Source organism: Oreochromis niloticus, linkage group LG11, assembly GCF_001858045.2.
Source record: "Oreochromis niloticus isolate F11D_XX linkage group LG11, O_niloticus_UMD_NMBU, whole genome shotgun sequence".
Lineage (NCBI taxonomy): Eukaryota > Metazoa > Chordata > Actinopteri > Cichliformes > Cichlidae > Oreochromis > Oreochromis niloticus.
This window is the reverse complement of record NC_031976.2, coordinates 26,586,097-26,610,411: the sequence shown is the minus strand read 5'-3', so window position 1 is coordinate 26,610,411 and position 24,315 is coordinate 26,586,097. Positions and strand designations below refer to the sequence as shown.

General features: G+C 37.8%; 1 protein-coding gene across 2 annotated transcripts in view; it reads right to left on the bottom strand.

Moving 5' to 3' along the window:
* grik3 (glutamate ionotropic receptor kainate type subunit 3) overlaps positions 1-24,315 on the bottom strand; it is a 93,755-nt gene that overhangs the window by 23,960 nt on the left and 45,480 nt on the right. For both annotated transcript variants that reach the window (XM_019364975.2, XM_025911595.1), the window contains exons 2-9: positions 13,617-13,790; positions 13,172-13,429; positions 12,900-13,081; positions 9,956-10,009; positions 7,216-7,386; positions 6,463-6,606; positions 2,919-3,026; positions 785-898 (exon numbers count right to left, since the gene is read on the bottom strand). In XM_019364975.2, coding sequence (XP_019220520.1) covers positions 785-898; positions 2,919-3,026; positions 6,463-6,606; positions 7,216-7,386; positions 9,956-10,009; positions 12,900-13,081; positions 13,172-13,429; positions 13,617-13,790 — 1,205 coding nt within the window. The remainder of the gene's footprint in view (positions 1-784; positions 899-2,918; positions 3,027-6,462; positions 6,607-7,215; positions 7,387-9,955; positions 10,010-12,899; positions 13,082-13,171; positions 13,430-13,616; positions 13,791-24,315) is intronic.

The following is a 24,315-nucleotide window of genomic DNA, read 5'->3' as shown; positions in this document are numbered from 1 at the left end:
AGGAGTCTGTAACTACTAGCGCTAGTATATTTTAGTATAGCACTAAAATCCTTGTTCCATGTCTCCTCTATAAGACAGTATTAACATAGATGCCACCTGATAGGCATTAATTATATCCCACCTTGACCTCACTTCTCATAATTACAGCTTTGTAGTCCAATATAGGCTTAATAACAGTGTTTATCATTGTAGCTTGTGTAGCTGTCCCAAAGGGTTGTACAGGCGAACATCTGTGCCAGCACCTTCCTGATAGCTATACAAAGACCCCAACAGCCAGTGACAGTGTTAAGTACATACCACTGGGAATCTACAATACTGTACAAATGAAGGTAATGTGGATCTGGCGGAGGGCTCGCCAAGTTCTTTCTATCTGAACATGTAATTAATGCATTCTCAGGGATAGTTTATTGTAGCACTGACTCTTTTGTTTCCTATTTTTTTCTTTGCCCCAGGGCTTCTCAAAACTGACAGGTCTGTGTTGTGTAGTTGCTTTTGCTATAAAAAAATATCTAATATCATATCTATGATTTGTGTCAGTATTTGTGTTATTTTTAGAATTGTCAATACAATATATTACTGTATCTGGCAGCCACTTCTCTTCCTTATGGTGCAGTATATTCAGTATAAAGCATGCCTGAATAATTCTAGTCTGCAGTGAACCAAAAAGAAGTAAATATAACAGTAATGGCAAGGCTTGGATTGCAACGTGTTATCTATAAGACGGACAACTGGGAAGGTATGAAGGGTAGGGCATATTTTACGCCAGGCTACACAGGTGACCTACCAGGATGGTGGTGATGACAAGGGAGCGGTTAGCCAGAGAATCCGTGATGTTCATCCCTTTTCGCTTCGGCACTTCTGTGATGTTAAGACCTCCAGACGCACTCCACTTCCCCACCTGTGCAAAAGGAAAAGTGTGTAGCTAAGTGTTCTTTTTCTGTTGATCAGCAATGACCTTAGCAGACTCCGCCGGCAACCATCTCCCACATTAGTGCCAGGCTGTACACATCTCTGGCAGCATTAGATGATTGGCTGAGTCACCTTTTATCAGCAGGCCAGTGTATTTTGGGGAGTAGGGGGTTAGTTAAACGTATGTCTTCAAAGAAATTAAGCATTATGGGTAAATCAAAGAAACTGGAACAAAGAACTGCAATGCGATAAGTCAGATCAATCAAATCACATCAAAACATTTTTATATAAATGTAGAATCTATGTAATATGAGCATGTGTACAGGAACAACTATGTATTAAACCAACAGAAATATTACATATTTCAAATATTACAACAAGCTCACAGTAAATTTAAATGAAGACGGAGAATGTGGATGCTAGTAGGACTGCATTGTGAAAGTAATTTTGCTGTACAGCCTCAGATAAGCCGAGAGATTTGAACAAATAAAAGGAGTTATACATGCATGAAGCCCTGAAGCAAAAAAACTCTGCATATTGTAGAGACACACTCTGGAACATATCATTAGCACAAATAGTCCTGTGGCTGTCGGTAACAATCTCTGTTTGCAAATCGAGCTCTCCACCAAACCCTCCTCCCATTCTTCCCTCTTTCTCTATTACTAGAGACAGAGCTTTTAATATTCGCTGGGATTTGTGCTTGAGGTGGATCCATTTAAAAACTTGCTCCCCACCCCCACCCCAGAAAAAAAGCATGAAAAATGTCTGTTAATGTCCTCCCTGCCTAATCCAGATAAAGGCATATGCTCTAATTTGAAAAGCACATTAGTTACAGCTTGTCACACAACCAAACAGGACTCCAGGAGAGAGATTTAAAAATATCTGAATGCTTTCCGCTTTGCAAAATTCTTTCTAATTGTACCCAATTACAATTAGCTCAATTCATTAAACATGATTAGCAAAAGACTGGATTCAAAAGTTATTTACTCATGCATCCACACGGAGAGCATTACATTTATTTCACCCTCCTGAGCATGCCAGTGTTGAGTGAAAGTGGCAGTCTGAGAACCTGTTCATAATTCCAGCGTGAGCTCAAACTTAGGCTAATATTCAATTACAATGGATTAGTTGAGAAAAAAGTCCACATCTTAATAGGCTCAAACAGTCAAAGCCGATTCCACGGATATACAAGGGGAAAAAAAAAAATTCCAGCAATCTGCAGCACGCTGCCGGATCAACCCTAGCATGCATTAGAGTGGGATTTGTCAGATGCACAATGAGAATGCACTAATATGGCATCAAATACTTTTGGGAGATGACTGCGCTTCAACTTAATTGACCGCATGCAGGACAAGATGCCAATAAAAGAGGGAAGAAGAATCATTTCAAAGCTGCAGTATTACAAGCTTCATTCTGGAACAGAGGAGTTACAAGCTGAAAAGCCCCTGCTATTATATATTCTTGAGCCTTTAGGGAGTACTTGAAGAAGTCATAATGGGACTTATCCCTATTTGATGTATTCATAATGTATGAAAGCCTTTTAGTAGAGAATAGCTGTTGTAATCCAGAGGCCTTCCAGTATAATAAAATAAGTTCTACAGTAGGAACCTTTTAGTCCCCCACACCCCCTTTTTGTGTGAAACATGTTTATACAGCTCATTACCACCAAACAGCATTTTGGGCATCACCTCAAATTATCATTAAGAGAGGCAGCAATTAACACCCTAATGTGTACCCTAATCCAATTTGCTTTATGATCCACTAACTTATGCTTATGTTGAAACAGCCAATTTGCTTCCTTGTTAGGAGGTAAATGATATTGTCAAATGTGCATGTATTCAACATTAAAAAATCTGAAATATGTATATATATATTTTAATGAGCAATTTTATAAATTCTTTTGATGGAATAGTCATAGCAGAAATTCTACATTTTATACACCCCTTGCTGTGAAACATTGCTGTATGTTTCACCTCATCTAACAAGGATTTACATTAAACAATAGTTACCTTTTCAAGTCCATCCTCCTTTAGACTGATGATGTCCAGGTCAAAGTCTGTACGTAGACCAGTTGTTTTGTTGAAGGACAGTCGACCCGTCAAACCATCCCAGTGGGACTGAAAGACAAAATATCTACATATTTTACCCGGCATGAGCTCAAACTACACATGTTTCCAAAATTTAGTGCTATTGCATACCTACTTTTCTGACACCTATATACAGTACACACCTACCCATATACCTGTATATAATATTTTCCTTCACCTTTGTACTGCTCCTACATGTTTCAAAAACTAGAAGCTGAAAGGTACTTCAACAACCGCAAGAAACAACAAACCGGAGAAAAATGTTTAAGTCCTATCAACAAAACACACTACAACATACTTTGACGTTCACGGAAAGCAAATTCACACCCACGCAGACATGAACCAAAAGTACAAACACAAATCACACAGGCTGCATTTTCTTTTTTAATTACATTTTACATTTCAATGCCTCCAACGCATTTTCCCTTCAGACTATGGAGTTAATTAACAACCGTCTCCCTTTGCTTGATTCCCCATGAGGGGAAAAACATACAACTGCCCCCTATTATGATTCCCTGATACCTGCCACCTCCACAGACGTGTGCACAGGCAAATACATGCAGGCCTGTACTAAATACACGAACATACCCCAGACCATTGCAGCAATCATAAAAAACCCAGGAAGTAACTCTACTCATTTTATTTTTGTCTCTTTTAGTTTTATGGTTGAGATTGCACCCCGGTGTGTACACCACAGCATTGTAAGGGTTTTTTAAAGGGTCTTTGTACATGGTAATGAATCTTTCCATAAACACTTTTCTGATGTTTAAAATCTAAACTATGACAACACTACAGGCTATAGCTGTCCAACCACCATGTAGCTTGCCAGAACATGAGAATATTGAGGCTTCAAGGAAAAATTTGTGGCACTCTGCTTTTCCAAACACTGTCATACCTCATTCCCACTGGCCTATTGCCATATAGGTGGGTGGCATGTTCAAACAGCTCTAATTCAGAGAGTGACATAAATGCGTCAGCCATATCACATCGAAAGGGCGAAGTCGACCTTCAGAATATGTCACACTCCTGTCTTGAAGTAAGCGTAAATTAGGCCTGAGTTTAAGCTTTCATAACCTAAGACTACAGTATGTTTGCATAAGAACAATCATGTCATAATATTGAATTTACTTTAATCTTATCAAGATGGCTAACATTGGCGTTTTTTAAACTAAATACTGCAGACACACACAGACACCAGACGTTTGTAAGATATAGGGTGTGCAGACTTTGCAGGCAAAGAGAATTGTGTCTATTACTGCATCTCAAACAGCAGTGGGATTTTATAGCTCCTGTTCCAGTTGGCAACGTGTAGCCAAAAACTAATAGAATATATAATATCACATTTCAGTGCATACTATATGTAGTAATTCCTAGTGTTGTTAAATGGTTAAAAACAGCAACATTATGAGTAAAAGGTACTAATACAGTACTGTTAATCAATGATGCAGAACCACGTCTAAATGTTCAGTGAAATAACTTTAATTAAAACTGCTTAATATATAGTTTGAGTATGTTTCACTCATCAGTTTACCCATCTTCACCTGTCTTCCTTTGTTCTATGAATCTGTGATCCAATTTCTAATTACAGAGTCCTCTAAAACGAAATGAACTGAACTCAGATATTTGTGAAAAAAAATTCAAATACTGTCTTAGTGTGCTTTATAATTTCAGATCTCTTCAAGTGTACTGCTGGGAAGCCTAAGACACATAAGCACATGCACTGCTATCCCTGACACTAAGAAAAAGGCAACTCCAGGCAACTCAAAAATCATATCACCTTATATTTCCAGGTGAAACAAAAAAAAAGTGTTTCCTGTTCAGCAAAGTGAGATGATGATTTTGGCTATAACACTGTATTTGAATGCTTATTGGGAGTCTATTACCATTTATAGAAAGACCAGACCAGAATTTGTTCTTTCAAGTATGCCATCTGTTGGTAAAGCAAAGTCTTGGAGGAGCTACAAGTCGTGGCCATTTAAAACCTCCCACACACCCCCACTTTCTTTCTGAAAGCAATGCATTAGGGCAAACAAAGGTTATACTTATTTTCCTTTGGAGCCCCAATTCCACTTGTGCTTATCACTGAACAAGGCTGCAAGCCAGATGATCTTTTCTCTGCACTTAATTTTCCTGGTAATCTAGACTAGAAAGGGAGTGGCAACTGATACTCTGTATTTGGGGTTGTCCTGCCCAACAAATGGACCACACAAGGATCTATAGACACGTCTACTCTTCCCTCTCTTTGCAGCTTGGTTGCAGATACAGATCAGTGGACATAAATTAATGAGAGAGACTGTTTACTCATTGCTCCCTTGCTGCTTTTATTAAAGGCAAAGTGGAGTAAGTGGAACAGCATGACACAGGGAGCATGTTTTTTTGTTTTTTGGGGGGGAACACGTGAAGGTGATCATCCACAATGACAGCTTATTCTGATTTTGTCCTACCTATTTTCAGTGTTGGGTTTAACATATTCCAGAGAAACACAATGTACATCCTCATTTTCTGTCGCTATGTAGGACTGTAACCTGAGGATTATATCATATCAACTGGCAGTTATGTTCATTTCAAGTCAGTATTCAGAGTAATATGAATGTAATATAACGAGTAGTGTATTGAATTACTATCTATGAGGAGTAATTAAGTAGCATACTGCATTTTTTAAGAAAAGTAATTACGTAACAGAATACTTTTCTTGTATAAAAGAGTGAATGGGTATCAGGTCAGGTATTGTAATGTACATACAAATTTTCCTCTCTGTTATCATAGTGGTGTTTGAGATTCCCACAGGAAAAGTGACCAAAGCTGACCACAGGACTAGTCACAAACTGGTCACAAATGTTGACCGTATATAAAACACCATCAACACATCCATTTTGCCAAATAACCAAAAAGGCTTCCCACAGTTGTAGAATCTTCTTTAGAAAGTAAAGCCTGTGTACAGTCATTCAAACTTGCTTTAACTGGAGTTATTTTCTTAAGTGAGAAAACTGTAACTCCTGACATTTTCAACATTTCCCGACCACACCCATGAAAAACACAGATACAAATGATTTTTTTGTTTGTACAAATGAAGATACAAATAGTAGCATCTCTGCACACCCTTAATCTCTCACTTTGCACAGACTCGTCTTTGAATTCTGAGGCACTGTCAGGGCCTCATGTTAGATGAAATAAGAGACGATTACACAAGTTGTGTTTTCAAAAGGTTACAGTACATGCTTTCTGGAAAATAGGTTATGAATACAGGGAATTTATAAAGCTGACAACAATGCTGCTTTGATGTGTCTATCAAGTCTTGGTTCACTTTGTATGTGGATAAGATTGATTTTGCTGGGTAAATATCCAAGTCCCACACGACTACATGGCTCTCACTCTGCTCCCGTAGTCCTGTTCACCACTCAGTCACTATGTTTCTATATAAACAACACTTAGATCAAATATCAACAGGCCAAAGGTGCCCCATCACCTCTTTGATGAAACTCATGAAGCGGCCTCCAAATCTCCAGGGTTTGTGGCGGTGGCACTGCAGTGAGTTTACGGTCATCTGAGGAGCGTGCTGGTATGAGACGGAAACAATGTGGACTGCATCATAGGTCAGAGCTGCATCTGTCTGGAATAAGGGGTGAACATTGTTTCAGCTAAAGACTCTACAAAGACATAAACAGTTGAGTCACTGTTAGTCTTGCTACTAATTATCATTATTTTCACATCAATTATACACTAACTAATAATTCAACCTTCAACCTTGTTTTGCTTGCCTTATTTATACTACTGATGAGAACAGTAAAAAATAAACATGGTCTCCGGATGATGTTTCCTTTATGTGTGTGTGTGGCTGGTGCACTAATGCTGTAAGCATCCTGCTCCACTCTACCCCAAAAGAGCTTTATTGAGATTACATCGCTATCGTTTTCCTAAAAATATACTATGTATCAAGGTACAACGTACCAATAACTAAACTGAACAAGAGTGATGAATACATCTCAAAGGATAATTGGTTCAAAAGGGCCTTATTATATACACATAATTTTGGATAGCTATGTGTAAGACGAACTTTTTTGTCTTTCTTTCCAGTCATTGCTGAAGCCTAACAGTAAAGCATAAGACCAAAATAAAGAGATTACTGCAGAGATAATTCCTGAGGTAAAGAGTAATTTCGTACCAAGCCACACAAGATTAAAGATTTTTAAGACTGACTTCAAAAGTATATACCACATACCGTCATGATGCCCTCCAGCAGGCCTGAATCGGGTTTAGGTGGTATCTGCCTTTCCATTGACCATTTCTCTGCAATGGAAGCAACTTGAGGGTTATCCACATTGAGGATGCGGAAACCAGTCATGTTGACGCCACAGAAGCGATAGGGCTCAAGGTCGATGGCCATCAGGTCCTTTTGAGAGACAGAAGTAATGAAGAGTGGATTCTTAATTAGTACCACTGAGCATCTTTAAGTATTTATTCAATCCCACACATAAAGATAATGTCACAGCAGCCGATTAAAGCGATAACTTTATTAAGGTGAAATAAAGTGGGATTTAAGTATGGCGTGGAAAGTGGTGTCTGTATCATAAGGCAAACCTAAAAAGACCTAAATAGCTTTTGTTGTTGGATAATCCTTTTAAATTTGGCCTGTTAACTGTTTTTGTTTGTTTGTTTTATTGCTTTAGTTCCTACAAAATGATGAACCAAGTGCACAAGCTGAAAGCTCAGGATGTATTTTGCTTTTTTATGTGAATAGATCTCTATAGCTACATTCTTTTTTAATTTGGCTAGACTCTAATTATTGCTTGTGGCTCAGAAAAAATTAAAGAACAAGGAAAGGAAAAAAATGAATATTAATAATTCACCACTTGCATTCCCTTGGTAACTTATAAGCAAAAAAGCAATTCAATTTGAGCCACTGCAATTTCTGGGGCAGCCATTGTAGCTGAAGTGTGAAGTCACATGTTGACACATGTCGTGTCAGAATGGGCCAGGGGGCTTGGAAAAGACATTTGGATGAACATAGATATTTCATTAGCACCCTGTGGGGTTAGTGCTGGGAGAACAAGAGCGTGCAAGACACTTACTAAAGAACGGTCGTTGCTCTGAATCACTGAAATATTTCTCATCTTTTCCCCCTTCCCACTAGAATGCAGTACAGAGCTTTTTGATGAAAAGAAAAGAAAATCACTATTGTTCCAAAAGACATTAAGAAATGATCAATAAAGTACAGCAGATCAGGTTTAAGGTTTTTTAGCTTTGAATCTATAGTACGTCTTTATTTTTAACAACAACAACAAATGCTGAGATTTTATTGTTGTAATCATTTTGATTTTGCTACAAGCACACAATGCAATGATTTACACATCACTGCATTTTTGGAAAAAGGGGTTGCTTTAGCCCCTTTGCAATGCCAGAAAAGCAATCTGTTTCAATTGCAAGTCTAAATTTTGCACTGCTGCTTTCCACGCACACATATGCTATGCAAACTTTGTTTAACCCTACAATAGCATTACAATTATCTCTTTACCAGAAAACCCCAATGTATATCTATATACACACAGAAGTGTTGTACAGGTACCAAACATAACAAAGTTCTTGTCTTTAGGTTTTCAGAGATAGCTCTATGGCAATGCGGGAGCTATGACAGACTCATTTCAAAGGACAAGGAAGTTATTACCCGATACCACTCTGCTGTTTCCTTTTCACGCTCTAATAAGTCGGCATTTCCCTCACCTCAGAAGATAAAACACAGACATCAGTGAATTCCATCGAGAGGAAATTGTATTGCCATGTACACCATGCAAGTATTCATCATTTTGGATCAAATCAAGCCGCAAGGTATAATCTTCTTAATGGGGTGTCTGTCAATATGACAGTATATTGCAGCTTTAGATAGATATCGCACTCTGATTCTATAAAGATATAGTGCCTTTATGTGAAAAATATTGTTGATGCAAAAAATCATATCAAATAAAAGTTTTTCAGTTAATCCTCAAGTAAATATCTTGCTAGAGAAAAAGCCAGGAAACTGCTACACTTACACACACAGACTAGTGCACCGGCGATGAAAAGACATTTTGCATTCCCTATTAAACCAACCAGTTTGCTATACAAACATGGCACATAGCAGAACAATGTCATTGACACGCTGTTGAGCATGAAAGATGACACACATCACGCCTGGACCTCTATGTCATATTGCATTATCACAACAGACTGGTCAAGTCCGGAGAGACGGAGTGCACAAGGGAGGCAGAAACAAAGACAATAACATGGAATGAAAGGAACAACACCGAACACGCTGGTATTCATTCTCATTCAGTCACCAGACAGTCAGGGTTGCAGTAGGGAGCAGCAATGGTACCCTGCTGGGTCTGCTAGTATTAGTCAGATGAGATCATTTCATCAGAGTGGGAGCTAAAAATACTCATGATGGGAGGGAAACGGTTACATACTCAAAATCTGTTAAACATATCTAAATGATCAACCTAAATTCTTTTAGTCAGTCATTCATTGTTTCTTCGTGCAGCGATTTCTTTTGTTTTTTGAGTTCTTGAATATAAATGATATATAGACTATTAGCTGGATGCTTGACTGCATAAACTGCAAGTACATACGAGGATATATATATGTGTGTATTTATTATATACAATGATTGTACCAACTTGAAAGTCACATTCAGCTTTAAATCTCAATCTGCTGAGTTTGGGATTTTTTTTGTTTGTCTTTTTTCTTTTCCTTTTTTTCCTCCCCATGCTGCTACCTCAAAGACTTCTGTTGACTTTACTATAAAGCGAAGTGTTTACTACAGCAAACAGAAGACTCCATTATGCCTTCGGCTTGTCAAACAAAATTGATGTTATGGACTGGATCCAAACTCCATTGGCAATTAGCCACTATTCATCAAAAACTCAAGCGGTGGGGAGATGAGAACAAACGAGACTCTATTTGCATTAACAAGCATGGTACATTACCAGAGTGGTGAAGATATAGTGGTAATACTCTGTCATCATCCCCATGGTCTGGGCCTGAAAGGATATGAAGACAGAAGATGGGAAAGAAAGGTGTGAATGAGTAGAGACGTGACAGAGAAAACTGTAATTGTGTCGTGTCAGGGCATTTTAGAATCAACGGCATTGTCAGAATAAACAATGCTAAAGGAATGCACGAAAAGACAGAGGTTTCAACAAGCATATTGACCAACATGCTGTTAATTTTGCGGGTGAGATTCTGCTGCTGTTTGCTGGGATTTCTGCACCATATGTGGTCCACAGAATTACAGAATGGCTTCATGCTTTTCTATGCATTTAAATGGTTTGGAATGCCTTGAGGCATGTGAAGTTATCCCAGCAGACAAGAGAGCTTTCAATCAAAAGAGCTTGGTAATCTTTTCCTCATATCTGAACACTCCATCATTGCCACTTGTTTCACTCCATCTACATTCAAAGGCACTACATTCCCATGGTGGCTGTGTTTTCCATTTAATTGTACCATCTGTTGTTAAAAAAAAAAGAGCCAAGGTTATGTAAATAAGACGTTATGCTCATGTGGTAGCAAATTCATTTCTGCATCTATAGACAGCCAAACACATGACATTGAAACTTTATTTTATTTTTTATAGTGTAAGAAGGAGTTTTCATTAATAACTGTAATTTTCCCAGTGCTGCATAACTCTGTCAGTCTTCTATTTTACTCTTTATTTTGGTAATCTTCTATTATATACGCCTGCCCAGTCTGACGAGTGTGACGACGGGACAACCTGTAAATCTGAGAATGCTGCAAGAAAGACAGGACTGAGTGTTTTGTAATGACAAAAGGAATGATTCCAATAAAGCATGTCAGAGGTGAAGTTTAAAGCTTAGTAAAATTCAGTCACATCATCCAGATTGCAATGATGAATGGCCTGATGCAAGTCTCATTACAAATGAATTCAATGCTTTTGATTTCTACTCATTATCTTAGTCTGGAGCAACCTTTTTGTAAATGTATAAATGGACCAGTCTGCCTGTCTTAAAATAGCAGCTGATAAATACTGTGAATGCAGCCAACTAATCAAAGCACAGATGGTATCCATTCAAAATTTTGCATTTGAAGTTTTGAGTGACAATCACACCGCATTCTATTTAAAAATTGTTCACATAAATAAGATTTACCAAACTGACAGTACGTACAGCCGACTTTATCGAAGGTGAAATGATTAGCCAGTCAGTCAACATATGAAAGGGGGGAAAAATGATTAGTTGATCATTTTAGTAATTTCTCAAATAAAAATGTCTTAAATTATAGCTCATCAGTGTTGTTTTGTTCTCTTTGATTTCTTTGGTGTGACAAGCAATTTGAATATATCACTGATGTCTCGAGACACTTACGATGAGCAATTTTTCACTATTTTCTGATATTTTAAAGGCCCAACTATTAATTAAAGAAAGAATATCAGACGTGTAATTGATACTGAACATAATGCTTGGATGAATACCTGGGATTGACAGTTAATGTGATGCACTTGTGTCTAATGCACTTTTCATAAAGTCAATTCTCACAAACAATTTATTGTAGAATGTATCACAGCAAAGCAAAATAACGTTTTATATGTAAGGTCACAGTACTGTACAGTACCGAGCAGCACACGCTTTGAAAGATGCACATTTAAAGCCCTTTTTTAATTGATCAATGGCACAAAAACGGCAGTCAGCAATGAATGTAGTTTGCCCTTATTTCTATGTAAAAGCTCTGGTCGGCTCAGTCATGGAAGACAACTGTCTGGAGCTTTTTTGCCTTAAAGCGTTCTCACCACTTCTCTCAAGAGGACACTGGTTTCTTAGCGCAAGATGTGCAGACTGGCCAAGAGCGAATATATGTCACCTTAGATCTCAATAACTGGGGTGGACTGAGTTATTCAAATAACTTTTGAGGAGATGATGCATTTGGCAAAATGTTAACAGAAGCTGACAGCAAACTGAATGAGGGGTGGGGGTGGGGGGATCCACCAGCCTGTTCCTGACATCCAAAGAGCATCAGACCACCTACATATTCTCTGCTCCATGCATCATAGTGACAGCTCTTTGTTGACTGACAGTCATTAGAATCAAAACACACTATATACAGTTTTGATTATAAAACTTCTCAGATCTCATTTTTTGTCTGAGTAGTTAAAAGTTTAGCAAACAGAATAAGAATGTGGATGTGGATTTTGTTCTTTTTTCCTTGTGGAATTCACAATGTCGTATTAGTTTGTAAATATTTAATGGGCAAAACCAAAAAACGGATACACTGACAGTCTCCGCTCATGATTACAAGAAAATCATTCCAAACCTCCTCCAAATGAAACGAATATCCAAGCACCAATTACAAGTTTTCTCGATTTCACCTATTTTCTACCAATTTTATGCTGGTGCAGGCAGAGTCAGTTCTGCCTTGGTGCCTATTGAGAACCAGCTCACCTTCAACAGATTTTAGAAGTGAACATTATGTACCTTCATATATCTAAAGTTGGGGTAATTTTTGTAGGAAGGAAATTATTGCAGACAGAATTTGTGGGCTGCATTCGCTGATGAAATTCTTGTAGTCTCTCTCATATCAGCAGTTCCAAATTTGGGACGAGCACTTTAGTATCGCTGTGTCCATTTTGTGCTTCCCTTTTGGAACCAGCACCAGTGTTCTGGGCACCAGAATCACACTGATGTAAAAAAGAAATAATGTATTTGTGGAAATCCCCATACTCCCTAGCAGCTTGCTGCTGTCTTATTTTTAGTGGTGCATTTTCTGTTACTGTTCTTCAATCCCGGTCCCATGTGTAATCCTCTGTAACTTCAATCAAAACCAGTCTGAGGAGAATTAATATATTGAACAGGACCACATCCTTTTATTTCTCTACCCATTCTGAGATCTGACAGTAGGACCATTTATAAATAAACTAACCTGTTTGAGAATCTGTGCTGCCATGTGGTGGCTGCAGTCAAATATGATCCGGAACTCCCGACTTCTCTTCATTTCTTTGAGAAGAGGCCTTGTATCCTGCGTGTCGAGAGGAAGCTGGCGGATCTTTAGTCGGATGTTATACCTAGACGGGGCCATTATCAGCTCCTGTAGTCTTATAAGACCTTATCAGACAAGAAACAGTACAGAAATGATCATATAACATATACCCCAAGTAACTGAAGTAACATGTTATAATATACGAGTCTGTTTACCTGTGCTATCATCATATACAACTGTAGCTGTTTTCCATTTGAGAAACTGCACCAGATCCAGGATAGCATAGCTTAAAGATGAGTAATCTGGGTATAAATTGGCATAAAAGGTGTCTCTGTTGTCCATAGGGTGATGTTTCCACCGCACTTGGATATGCGGCACTTCCAGTGCATTGCAGATGGACTGCACGGCATTCGATGATGAACTATGTGAGGGCCCAAATATTGCAACTACGCCTAAAGACAGCTGGTCACAAGCTGAAGAGGAGAAAGGGACAAGAGCTTGAGAAGAACCTCACTTACGTCCTGTCACAGCAGAATTTGGGAATTCTCAAATCAAAAACACAGATTTATATGAAGTTAATGACAGTGTGACAAACCAGATTCCTGCCTTCATCCACACTGTGGTCACAATCCTTGAATAAATGTGAGACAAGTTACTCACCTTTTCTCGATGCCTCAAAGCTGTCATAGATATTAATCCTCTGTATGTCATAAGTTAATGTTGTGTTTGGTAACAAAGTCCTGTTTCTGTTAATGTTATTGACTGCAAATTTAAAGGCAAGTTCCTCCGCACTGACGAGCGAAACAGGTCCGTCTGTTTGTTCGAAAATTCCACCTGAAAAACAAAAAGGAGAGACGGGTAAGGACCACAACAATCTAATCAAAAAACAACAGCAGGAAGACAGACACAACTTAAGGTAGGACTAAATGGAGAAAATATTAGGACGTGTACTGATGGGGGAAGTGCACATTACGTGAGATATTAAATTTTGTTCAGCAAACATGGAGCAACTCTTTCCATTTGTAGGGAATGCTCAAAAAACCCAATATCTGCTTTGAAGTCCAAAGCCATAATGGATTTAAGGTGTGTGTGCGTGTGTTTGGCTGTTTCATCAGGGCAGCAGAATATCTCAGGCTCTTGTCTCTCCATTAAGATATCCTTTTATTTCGCCCGAATACCACATTGTTGGTGCAGATAACTGGACTTGGGTACTCTTCTTTTACATAAAATTCAAAGGAAAGCATTTTCCCCATTTTCAGATGGCCAGGCCCACTGCTCTAAAGTTGCAAACATGTCTGTATGAACATCAAAGTCCAGTATTGCTTCAGACGGTGGTGTATCAGACAGGTAGTCCTGCACTACATCCTCTACTGTATATTACGTATTTTTTGTTTGTTTTGCAATACTTTTTTTTATTGATATGATCGATAGAATCAGGATGGATTCTTGGTGTCAAAACATTTTTTTTTTAAAGTAATCATTCAATTAAAAATTAATACCAGTCCCTTGAAAAATGGTTGTAAATGTAGAAAGACCTCCTGCCTTTATTAACATGCATTATCAACCAATGGAGTCGTTTACAACCAAAAATGAGTTGTATTCTGCATTCTGTTAAGTGGCAGAAGTAAAGATAAATGTTTCTTTAATGTTCACCTTTGAAAGTAAAGAAGTAGAAAAGTGGGAGTTGTTCAGAACTTAATTAAGTTTTGCATTCATCACCTGCACAGATCACATTTTGCTACTTAAAATTATACACCCACTGTAAATTTACACTCATGCATTGTAAACTGTGCAATGTTTTTCCCAGCAAAAAAGTGGATCTGGAGATATGGGCAATTAAGGTATTCTAAGATCTTTGATGCTGGCAGAGGGGGAACGATATCCTAGCTTTGAAGGAGAGCAGGCTATGGCAGCCTAGATATACATGATAGACTGAAGCTGAAATCCCTCTTTCATCCACCTTTTCACTACTCCTTGTAATACACAATTAGAAATAACAAAAAAGCTGGTGCTGAAGTCTTTCTGTTGTAAACTGGTTTTATTAAGTTAATATTTGTGTTTTGCGTACCTTTCCATTAACTGGGATTCATATAAACATGAATTCAACACCCCTCCAAGCTAATGCATGCCATATCTAATGTTAAATCGTTTAAGCGTTTCGATTTATATGTAATTGGTACAGTAACAAACATGAACTGTCAAATGTAAGACAGCAAAGTCCCTTCGTGTCTCGGCTACAGCCTTAAAGAAGACAGTTTAGACAGCTTCTTCAAAGATGCCTGCAGGAACATCAGCTTATGGAGACATTGGCTCCTCCACCTCCACTCTCATCATATTATCCATTTCAGTAACAAAGCGAGATGTCTCTGCCATCTTCCGTCAATTCTGGAACAAAAAAAATGCTCACCATCATCTAAAGTTACAAATGTCTGTGCTTAAGTTTAACTTTATGCCCATCATTTCAGATATACAGAAAACCTTTCAAAACCAGGTCTTTTTTTGCTTTTTTTAAACACCGGGATCACACACGTCTAAACACCAATAGAGGATGCCTTTAAAGTATTTTCTGCTGCATATTAATAGTGTGTATGAGTCAAGGCTCAGGCTCTTATTGATATCAGTTAATAATCACTCCCAGTCTATGTTAACGCTCCAATTCAATCAGGAAATGATAGGAGGAACGACAAATTGCTTTGTGTTAGTGTGATGCCGCAGAGCATTTGAAAGTAACTAATTATTTTCCTCCTGTTCTTTTATTGTACTTTTATACATCTCTGTTTCATGCTTGTATTGAAATAATATACCTTAGTGGATTTCTTTAAGCTGCTGGATTTGTCCATGCTAATGTCAAACCCCTTAAGATATCCAGTTAATAAGGGAATATTAACCAGCGTTGAAGATACAAAATTAACATTAATATTTATTTACAGTGCAATGAACAAATAAATACAACAAAGTTTAAAATTGGCCACCTAGGGCTGTCATGATCTCCGATTTGCACTTAAAATTCATATCATAATTATAGCTTTTAATTTTTAAATTTTATTTAATTTTTTTCAAATTCTTACTGAATGAGTCCCCCATGCTACCAGTCAAAAGTCTGGAAACACCTTCTTATTTAATGTTTTTTATTTAAAATATAAAATAAAAGACACATTTAGACTATGTTCTTTGCTACATAATTTCATATATCTCACATCATATATCTGATTTCTTCAGTATGTATCTACAATGTAGAAAGTAGTAAAAATAGAGAAACAACATTAAGTAAGAAGAAGATTTTGACTGGTAGTGTAAATATATATCAGACTGCAGGGACTCAGTCCATCCATAAAATGTAGACACAGTAGCACAAACTAATGAAGCAGCTAGCGTATGCTCAGAACACTTGGAATGGAGAGAGCAGGAGACGAAGCAAGAGCAAATAAAAAGAAAATCAGTAATTAAATTAAGAATTAAGTCGTTAACAGTTGCCCATCTCGGGTGCTTCACTCAGCAATGTAACAACAGCCTGACTGCAGCAGAGCAAATGTAGTGTAAGCGGTCCAGTTTAGCGTACTGGCTTTGTTACTGGAAATAATTTTGTTCCAATGTGTAGGAGAAAAATGAATGTTGTTAATAACGTGCATAGACAGGCTGATGGTGCAGAAGAGTAGTTACTGAAAAAAGAGCTGTGATAAACTGCAAACTGAGTCTGCAACCATAACCATAATGACACTGAATGGTTTACGATGTTATCATATGCTTTTTTTCAGTACCAATTATTTCTTTGAAAATCAATTATTCATAGGAATTTTTCAATTTTGTATTTTCCAGTTATCGCCCATACTGGTATATTGCAACATCCCTGATTTCAGCCAATGGGCCAAGAATACAAAGTGATACATTTCACTTTACCTCATATTTTTTTCTGCAGCATGTGTTTGGGATTTTGGATTCCCTTCGTCTATCACACAAATGCTGCCTGCCAGCTTGTTTTTACAAGGTATTTTACTAATCCTGCAGAATACCTGGCTGCAGAGAGCTTAGCTTAGAAATGGTACCTGTGACCCACTGATGCCCCTGAAAAGACCCCCAGTGACTGGATCACACAATCATATAGTTCTGTTACTGTGGCCAGAGTGGCAATTCTGAAAGCCAAGCTCATCTTACTATTTATGAGTCAAAGCTTCAGTGAGTTGCAAGGGGATGTGATGCATAAACCTGCCCGGTGGAATGCGTCACATTAAAATAAATGAATCCTTCCATTTCATGGGGAAATCTCATTAGAGTACATTAAGTAATTGCTGGAGTATATAGTAATTTGACTGTTAAGAGGATAAAATGTGCATTGCTCAGAAGCACTCTAACAAATTTAATAAACAAGGGAAAACCTGCTCCTTGGAAGGAAAATCCGGAAGATAATTTGTTTTGCCCGTTTTCAGAAATCTACCATAAGCACAATAACAAGGTTTAATGCACAAGACCTCCCACAACTCCATCAAATAAGGGACAAGCAGTTCTTTTTAGCATCATACAGAATTTACTCTAATGATGCAGGCACCCGAATATTAGGGACATGTTTGCAAGTTCCCATTTTAACAACTACACTGAATGTTCGTTATTGCAGTGGGCGTGTGCAAATTGAGATGCATGAATTTCAGACTTGTTCTTGTGATTCTCAGTCAAAAGGCTTCAAATTAGCATGTCTCCAATAGACAAGAACACAAAAGCCTTTAATTAGTCTCTAAGGTCCTATCACAATATATAAATCAGCCACTAATTGCAGCTGTTTCCATAATTTGTCCTTTGAGGACTTTGTGGATCAGCTGCATTGAAAAGCCACAAGATTATGTATTTGTAGCAAGTGATTCAAACTTAAATTGCAAAATGCACATGGCACTAGATCACCCAAACTTAGTGGTGTATTGACAGCAAAAAGAAGCATAACTAGTACTGAAAAAGTAAAAATAAAGTAAGTTTAGGGATTGACAGTGTTTCATCTGTGGCGCTAGAGATGGGGACTGAGAACCGGTTCTTGTAGAAAACCAGTGTCTGGTAGTCCAATTTCTTGCCTGCGTATTGATCCCGCTTATCGGTTCTTGCACTTGCGCTACAATAAGCTGATTTCATTTCGCATGTGAGTGCATAAATAGTTACGCAGTCTAGAGCGTGGATATGAACATTTATTTTTATTGCACAAAAGGACCAGCTAAATAGTAAATTGGTAAACTGCATCCAAACTGGTAACACAACTTTGGTTCTTTGCTACTACCTGCCAAGACAGCATGCTAATGCTAAGCTAGCCAGGAACCCAGAGTGAAAGCTAAGTGAATGCCTACCCCAGCAGCCAGACCCTGAACTTCAACAGGTAACAAGCAGATGAGCAGTCAGTTTTCATCTGGCTGGTTTTCATCTTTGCTTTGTGTGGTCAGCTTTGTATTCTACTAAGAGAAAGATCTTGGAGATGCGTGTCCTCATCAGGGATTGGTGTTGATGTGTGGGGTTGTAGCCTCGGGTTTATATTAGGAAATGGTCATTATGAGATAATGTGTTTCAGCTATTTAACAGAGCAACATGAAAGTTATGTAACGAGTAGTATAACAAATTACTTTTTCCCGGGAGTAACTTACTCCATTACTTTTAAGAAAAGTTTTCTGTGTATTATGTGTATCAAATGACTTTTTTGATCACAACGAAGACGGGAAATACCTCAACAAAAACGCACAAACATTTCATCCACGGCATGCAATTAATTTGCATGAATGTAATTTTTTGTACTGCTGCTTAGCAACGGTGGTGACTCTCAAAACGGAGCCAATGAGAATCAATAAAGGAATCGAATCGATAAGTGATATCGATAACGAATCTGAATCACTTGTATTCTTATTAATTCCCATCCTTAAGTGGCACTGTGTGAAAGTTATTTTCTAATAGCTTCCTTAAGTTACAGATTCTTATTAGCTTCTATTACAACAAGCAACAATTTTATCTTATTAAAAGAGATTGCATTATAATAGGTGCAAATCCTTTTAAAGACCACTGAAGGAAAATTCAGTTCAGCTGAACAGAAAATGTTTACCATCAAAGTAAAAGTTGTGCGTTACCATTGCAAACAACATGTTTCAAAAGGCCCAGCTCTTACTTTGAAGGTGGAGGGTCTCCATTTCTGGTGTACGTGTGTCTGCAGCAATCTGCTATTGAGCATAGAGGTTTTCAGTGCAGCACTATCAACTTCCAGTAACCTCCAGAAACCACTCGTACGCTGGTCCGGGAATGCACATTTTTTTCCCTAGTGACTGGTGGTTGTTGTGGGCTTGATGACTAAAAAAATAAACGTAAGCGTTTAATCGTTTGGCCTTTATGCAAAAACATCTCAGGAATTAATATTAAACAGAAGCTATGGGTACAGTGGCTTCTGCAGGGCCTAAAGGAACTGACAGAGACATGCTGTGCAGTGTCAGAATCAGAGGTTTCACATTTCAGCTGTACATGCCCTTGCAAAAATCAATGTTGTAGCATGAAAGCCACACATGTTATGTGCCCACAAACAATGTGGGCAAATGCACAAGCATAAACCCACCCTCTGCTGTTGTGTTGTGGCAGACTGCCTGCAAACCAGCTTAGTTGTCATCTGGGTACCACTGAAAAGACATATTTTCATCATCTACTGCATTTATTGACTTTAAGAATGTGATATAAGTAGAAGAATAACAGTCTGCCAAAACAAATACATTAAAAGAGGTCTGCTTTCTATTTCTTGTTTTGGTTTGATGCATTTTGCCAATTTTTTAAGTGGAAGTTTCACATTGTCCAGTTTGGCAGTAAAATCGTTTTGAGTGTAACGTGTTTCTACCGACTGCACCAATTTCCCCACATCTGATGAAACTGGACTACTTGGACATGCTTTTGTGTTGTTGTGTGTTAATGTAATGTCATTCTTTTATTGATTTCATATTTGTTTGCAGTGAATAATAAATATCAGTGTTCATGTCTTCAGAAAATTTGCACAAAACAAAGGCTTAGATGCATTGTTCTCCAGTTATCACAAAGCTTTGACTTCTTTTAACTGTCACTTGGATATTTTTTTTCTTTAAAAAACACACATTTTTCCCTTTGAGATGTGTGTGTACAGAAACTTTTTACTACTGAGGTAAAACCTTAGCAGTTACAACCAGCTATTTTAAGGGTCACCTGTATCAAATGTTGTCCATTAGATGGCCATTATCAGTTGTTACCGTCCCCAAAGACTTTGCAGGTAGGCTGACTGCTCAAACTACAAGTAGGCTGCTAATGGTTAGCATTCAAGCTCTTTCAGTTTTAAATTTAAGACCTGACTTTTGCATTGCAGTTTCATTTTGACTGTTTATTCTTTCTTGTGCATGCTGTTTGGTTAGGTTAAGAAAGATTTAAGTACCCAGTACTCAGTTAGACTTAGGAATAGATGACAAACTAGAAGGTTAAAGACATGTTAAAAAGCTCAATTTTCAAGGTTAATGGGGTTTTGACTCCAGGAATTTATTGACATGCACTGCGGGAGGATTTTTAAATAATCCTGGTTGCTATTTATTACTGTTTACAATGAAAAAACGAAACGAAAAAAAAAAAACACTGAACAGGTCTAGGCAGGCACCTACTAACCTTATCTATAATAATATTAAGCTGATATTATTTAAATATTAATTTTACTGATCCCGAATCAAACTAATCTTAAAATGAATAAGTAAAGAAGGTTAGTCGACTGTATATTCACCCTCGATGTTATACCATTGTAGAAATAGTAGAACATAGATATGATGGTAGGATGAAGACCATATTGCAGTATATGTTGTGCTTGTTAAAATAAAATTCCTTGCTTACATACAAACCAATGCAGAAACCCAAACAATGAGACTGGCTCATTATGCTCTTGGATACATGTGTGCTCGCCCACTGGATTTCTGAGAGTTGCTCTTTTGTACTTTCTCTTCACTGGTGGGATTCCCAATCTCCCTGTGAATAGCTTCCTGTCTCCCTGGATGTGCCGCAACACTCATTTTCACAATGATGGCAGCAAACAATGACCAGCATAAAGAAAACACACACAATTCACCATGAACATTCAGAAATGCAGCCAATTTGGGGAAGAACATGTTCGTTTATAATTATGGGAAACAACAAAACACTAGAGGCCAACTGTTACACAATACCAAGACCAGTTGTTAACTTAGCCAAAGCTCCATTTTATACCACACAATGCAAAAAAAAAAATAAAATAAATCAGGCCAGGAATCTGTTACATTTAATCAATGATGAGTATCACGAGAGGAAATTAAGGGCGCTTGTTAATTAATGATGTCTGGCAGCATGTTGGCTCATTAGTTAGCAAAGTCACCTCACAGCAAGACAGTTTTCGGTTTGATCTTAGCTATGGTTCTCCTCTGCATGCTCACTTGGGTTTAACCTCACTGCTCAATGTTCCTCTCGCAGTCCAAACAAATGGCTTTCAGGTGAATCAGACTCTAGATCACCTGTAGGTGTTAGACTGAGCATGTGTGTCAGTGCAGCAGTTCATCAGCAACCCTTTCAAATTGTTTCCCTACTTTTTCCACTAATGCGCTATTCCCTCTCTAATCTTTATCAGAAATAAGTGGTGTAAGTTATTTAACAGAACTGTCGATGAAGTAATTATTAACAAACTCACCAAATTAACAAAAGGTTTAAATGTTTGCAGCAGAGAAACAGAAGAATATCGACTATCAAGGCTCTTTATTGTGCTAAACAACATGTCGACAGTTCAATTTTAAAAGTAATTACTTTTGATAGTGTTGAATTAAAACTGATGAGCGCGATTGATAGTGATGTGCATGTGAGTGGCACGCACATTAAGTGCAAAATGCCACAAGTGACACGGTGTAACACCGCAAAAGACAAATTAGCTATTAAAATGTTATCTGAAACATCTGTTAAACTTGGTCACTAATTATTTATCTCCAGCAGCAACAAAAATGATGCAGTTGGGCATAATAAGGAAGATGATATGGATCACAACACTTCTAGTTATCACTGGCTTTATACTCTTATTTATGCATGTCTGTTAACTTTAATAAAAATAATACTAATACACAGAGAACTGTAAGTCATAAAATAGAAAATAAAATAAAAGTTTGTCATTTTTTGTCTGTGTGCTAAAATCATTACAATAAAAAGCTTCTGCAAAAGAAAGACTGGATAAAATTTAAGTAAATAAAACTTAACATCAAAGCAGAATAGTAATATTAGCCTATCAACCTGTTAACCTTGAAAAAATTAGCAACTCTGCCACTGAGCTGGTAATATTTTTGCTTCTTTTTCAAAACCACAACAGTACGTTTGTTTTACTTGCCTCAATATTAGAGATACTAGTGCAGGTAGCAGGTACTATAACAATGACACAGCAAGATGTACAAAATTGCTGGTGTTTAAAAACAGATATTTTAAGATGAAATCAAAATTTGGATTAACATCTGACATTGTTTAAAAGATTTGAAAAATATATGTAAATCTGACAGCAGGGCTTTAACTCTGTTAAAAAATAGCAGCTAACCTAAAACGAATAAAAACTTAAATTAAATTGTAGACTTTAATGTCTGATGGATTATTATTTAATATTATTCAGCGACTGTGAAGACCTTTGGATTGTAATGGCTAAGATAATCTTTATCTGTTTGTAATGTCACGCAATAAGCATGCGGTAAAATATTTCCCCACAGATTTATCACCTCGGGGATAGAAAACTCTCATTATATTTATTTATATTGCAATGGGTTGACACTCATAGACTCTTTCTCCTGGAAGCATGCTGTAAATAAAGCTTGTTTCTGTGACTTGTCTCTCACACACACGTTGTGTCTGTGTGAAGCCGACTTGAATTAGAGCTTCTATTTGTCATTCAAACTGATTCATTCAGACTCCATTGTTGCCTTAATGATGCATTTAACTTACTATTGTAACCACCACTTAAAAACAATTCTTTTGTCAAACGGCATTATGTAGAATGCGTGTTTATATTTCTTTGCACATAGTATGATTTGTGAAATTGAATCGATTTATTTTAACTATTAAAAGGCAACAGTGTCCTCGATACGTTTCACCATATGACTACATGAAAAGTGAAGAAGTTCTTATAATGTTTACATATCTGGCAGTGATGGCAGGTAGAGGATGCAGTTTCTAGTATCCTTGATATATATATTGCCCATGATGTTTTGAAGCTGTATCGTATAGAAACAATTTTTTTGTTTGTTTTAAATCAAGAAGAGAAATCTCTCTGACTTCCTTGAATTTAGAAAGATTCATGTTTTAAGTGTCAAAACATTTGGACAAATATACAATAACATGTACAGCTCTCACACAGCACGATACTGTATATTACCATATAAATTGAATTTGGGCTTCTAATGTTTGAGTCCGTAATGAGAAAGGCTGCTTTAATTATGTTATTTCTCCCTGTAAATCACTGTCCACATTGAATCTCCTTCCAGCTCTATCACAGCTGAGAGGCATTCTTATTTATTTGATACGATTAGTAGTACTCATGCAGCCCTATAATGTTGTGATATCTCCTCTGTCAGAGAACTGTCAGGTAACAACACATTTGTAAAATCTAATTTTATGCTCAAGTGGTTCTGCTTCTGCAATTTATCGCAGCTATCGCTCACCTTCTTCCCTGCTTGCTCCTGCTAGCGTTCTCCCTCTCCCTCTCCAGTCTCCACCCTCTCTTTCCAGCTTAGTGAGGTGTTTTGATCTCATTATCATTCCCAAACATTCACACCGGATAATCTGTCAGGGCGGGAGCCTGTGCTCTGCACCGTACAGGGCACCCTGGTCATGATTAGGGGTGCTGGGGCGTGCTTGCAATGAAAATACCATTTTTTTTCCCTCCCTTTAAACCAAACTAAAAGTAATGGATATATGGTTCTCCCTGCATGCTATAAAATCTTGGCTGTGTCAATTAGGTTCTTTAGCAAAGAGAAACTGCCTCATACTGCATGAGGACAATTGTGGGACAACCCAGCGAGGACACTGAATTGATTAGCCAAACCGAGCAGCGGGGCTCAGATGCCCTTTTACAAACCGCAAATCCTTTTCCAGAAATGCTGCACAATGCACAGTGAACCTCCATTAGACAATGCTGTTCCACAATGCACGATACAAACAGCCACCTCCCCTGTCTGCGGTCTATTGTTATCATGGAGGTAAAACCTTCCCCATGCCAAATCCTCACCTCACAGCCAGTTCAATCAAAGGCTATGCCAGAAAAACAGGGACTGAGACAATGGTAACTAATGCCAGGTGGATGTAGGCTTTGAGCTTTGCCAAGCTACCTGTGTCCATCACCTTCCCTACCCCATCCATCTCC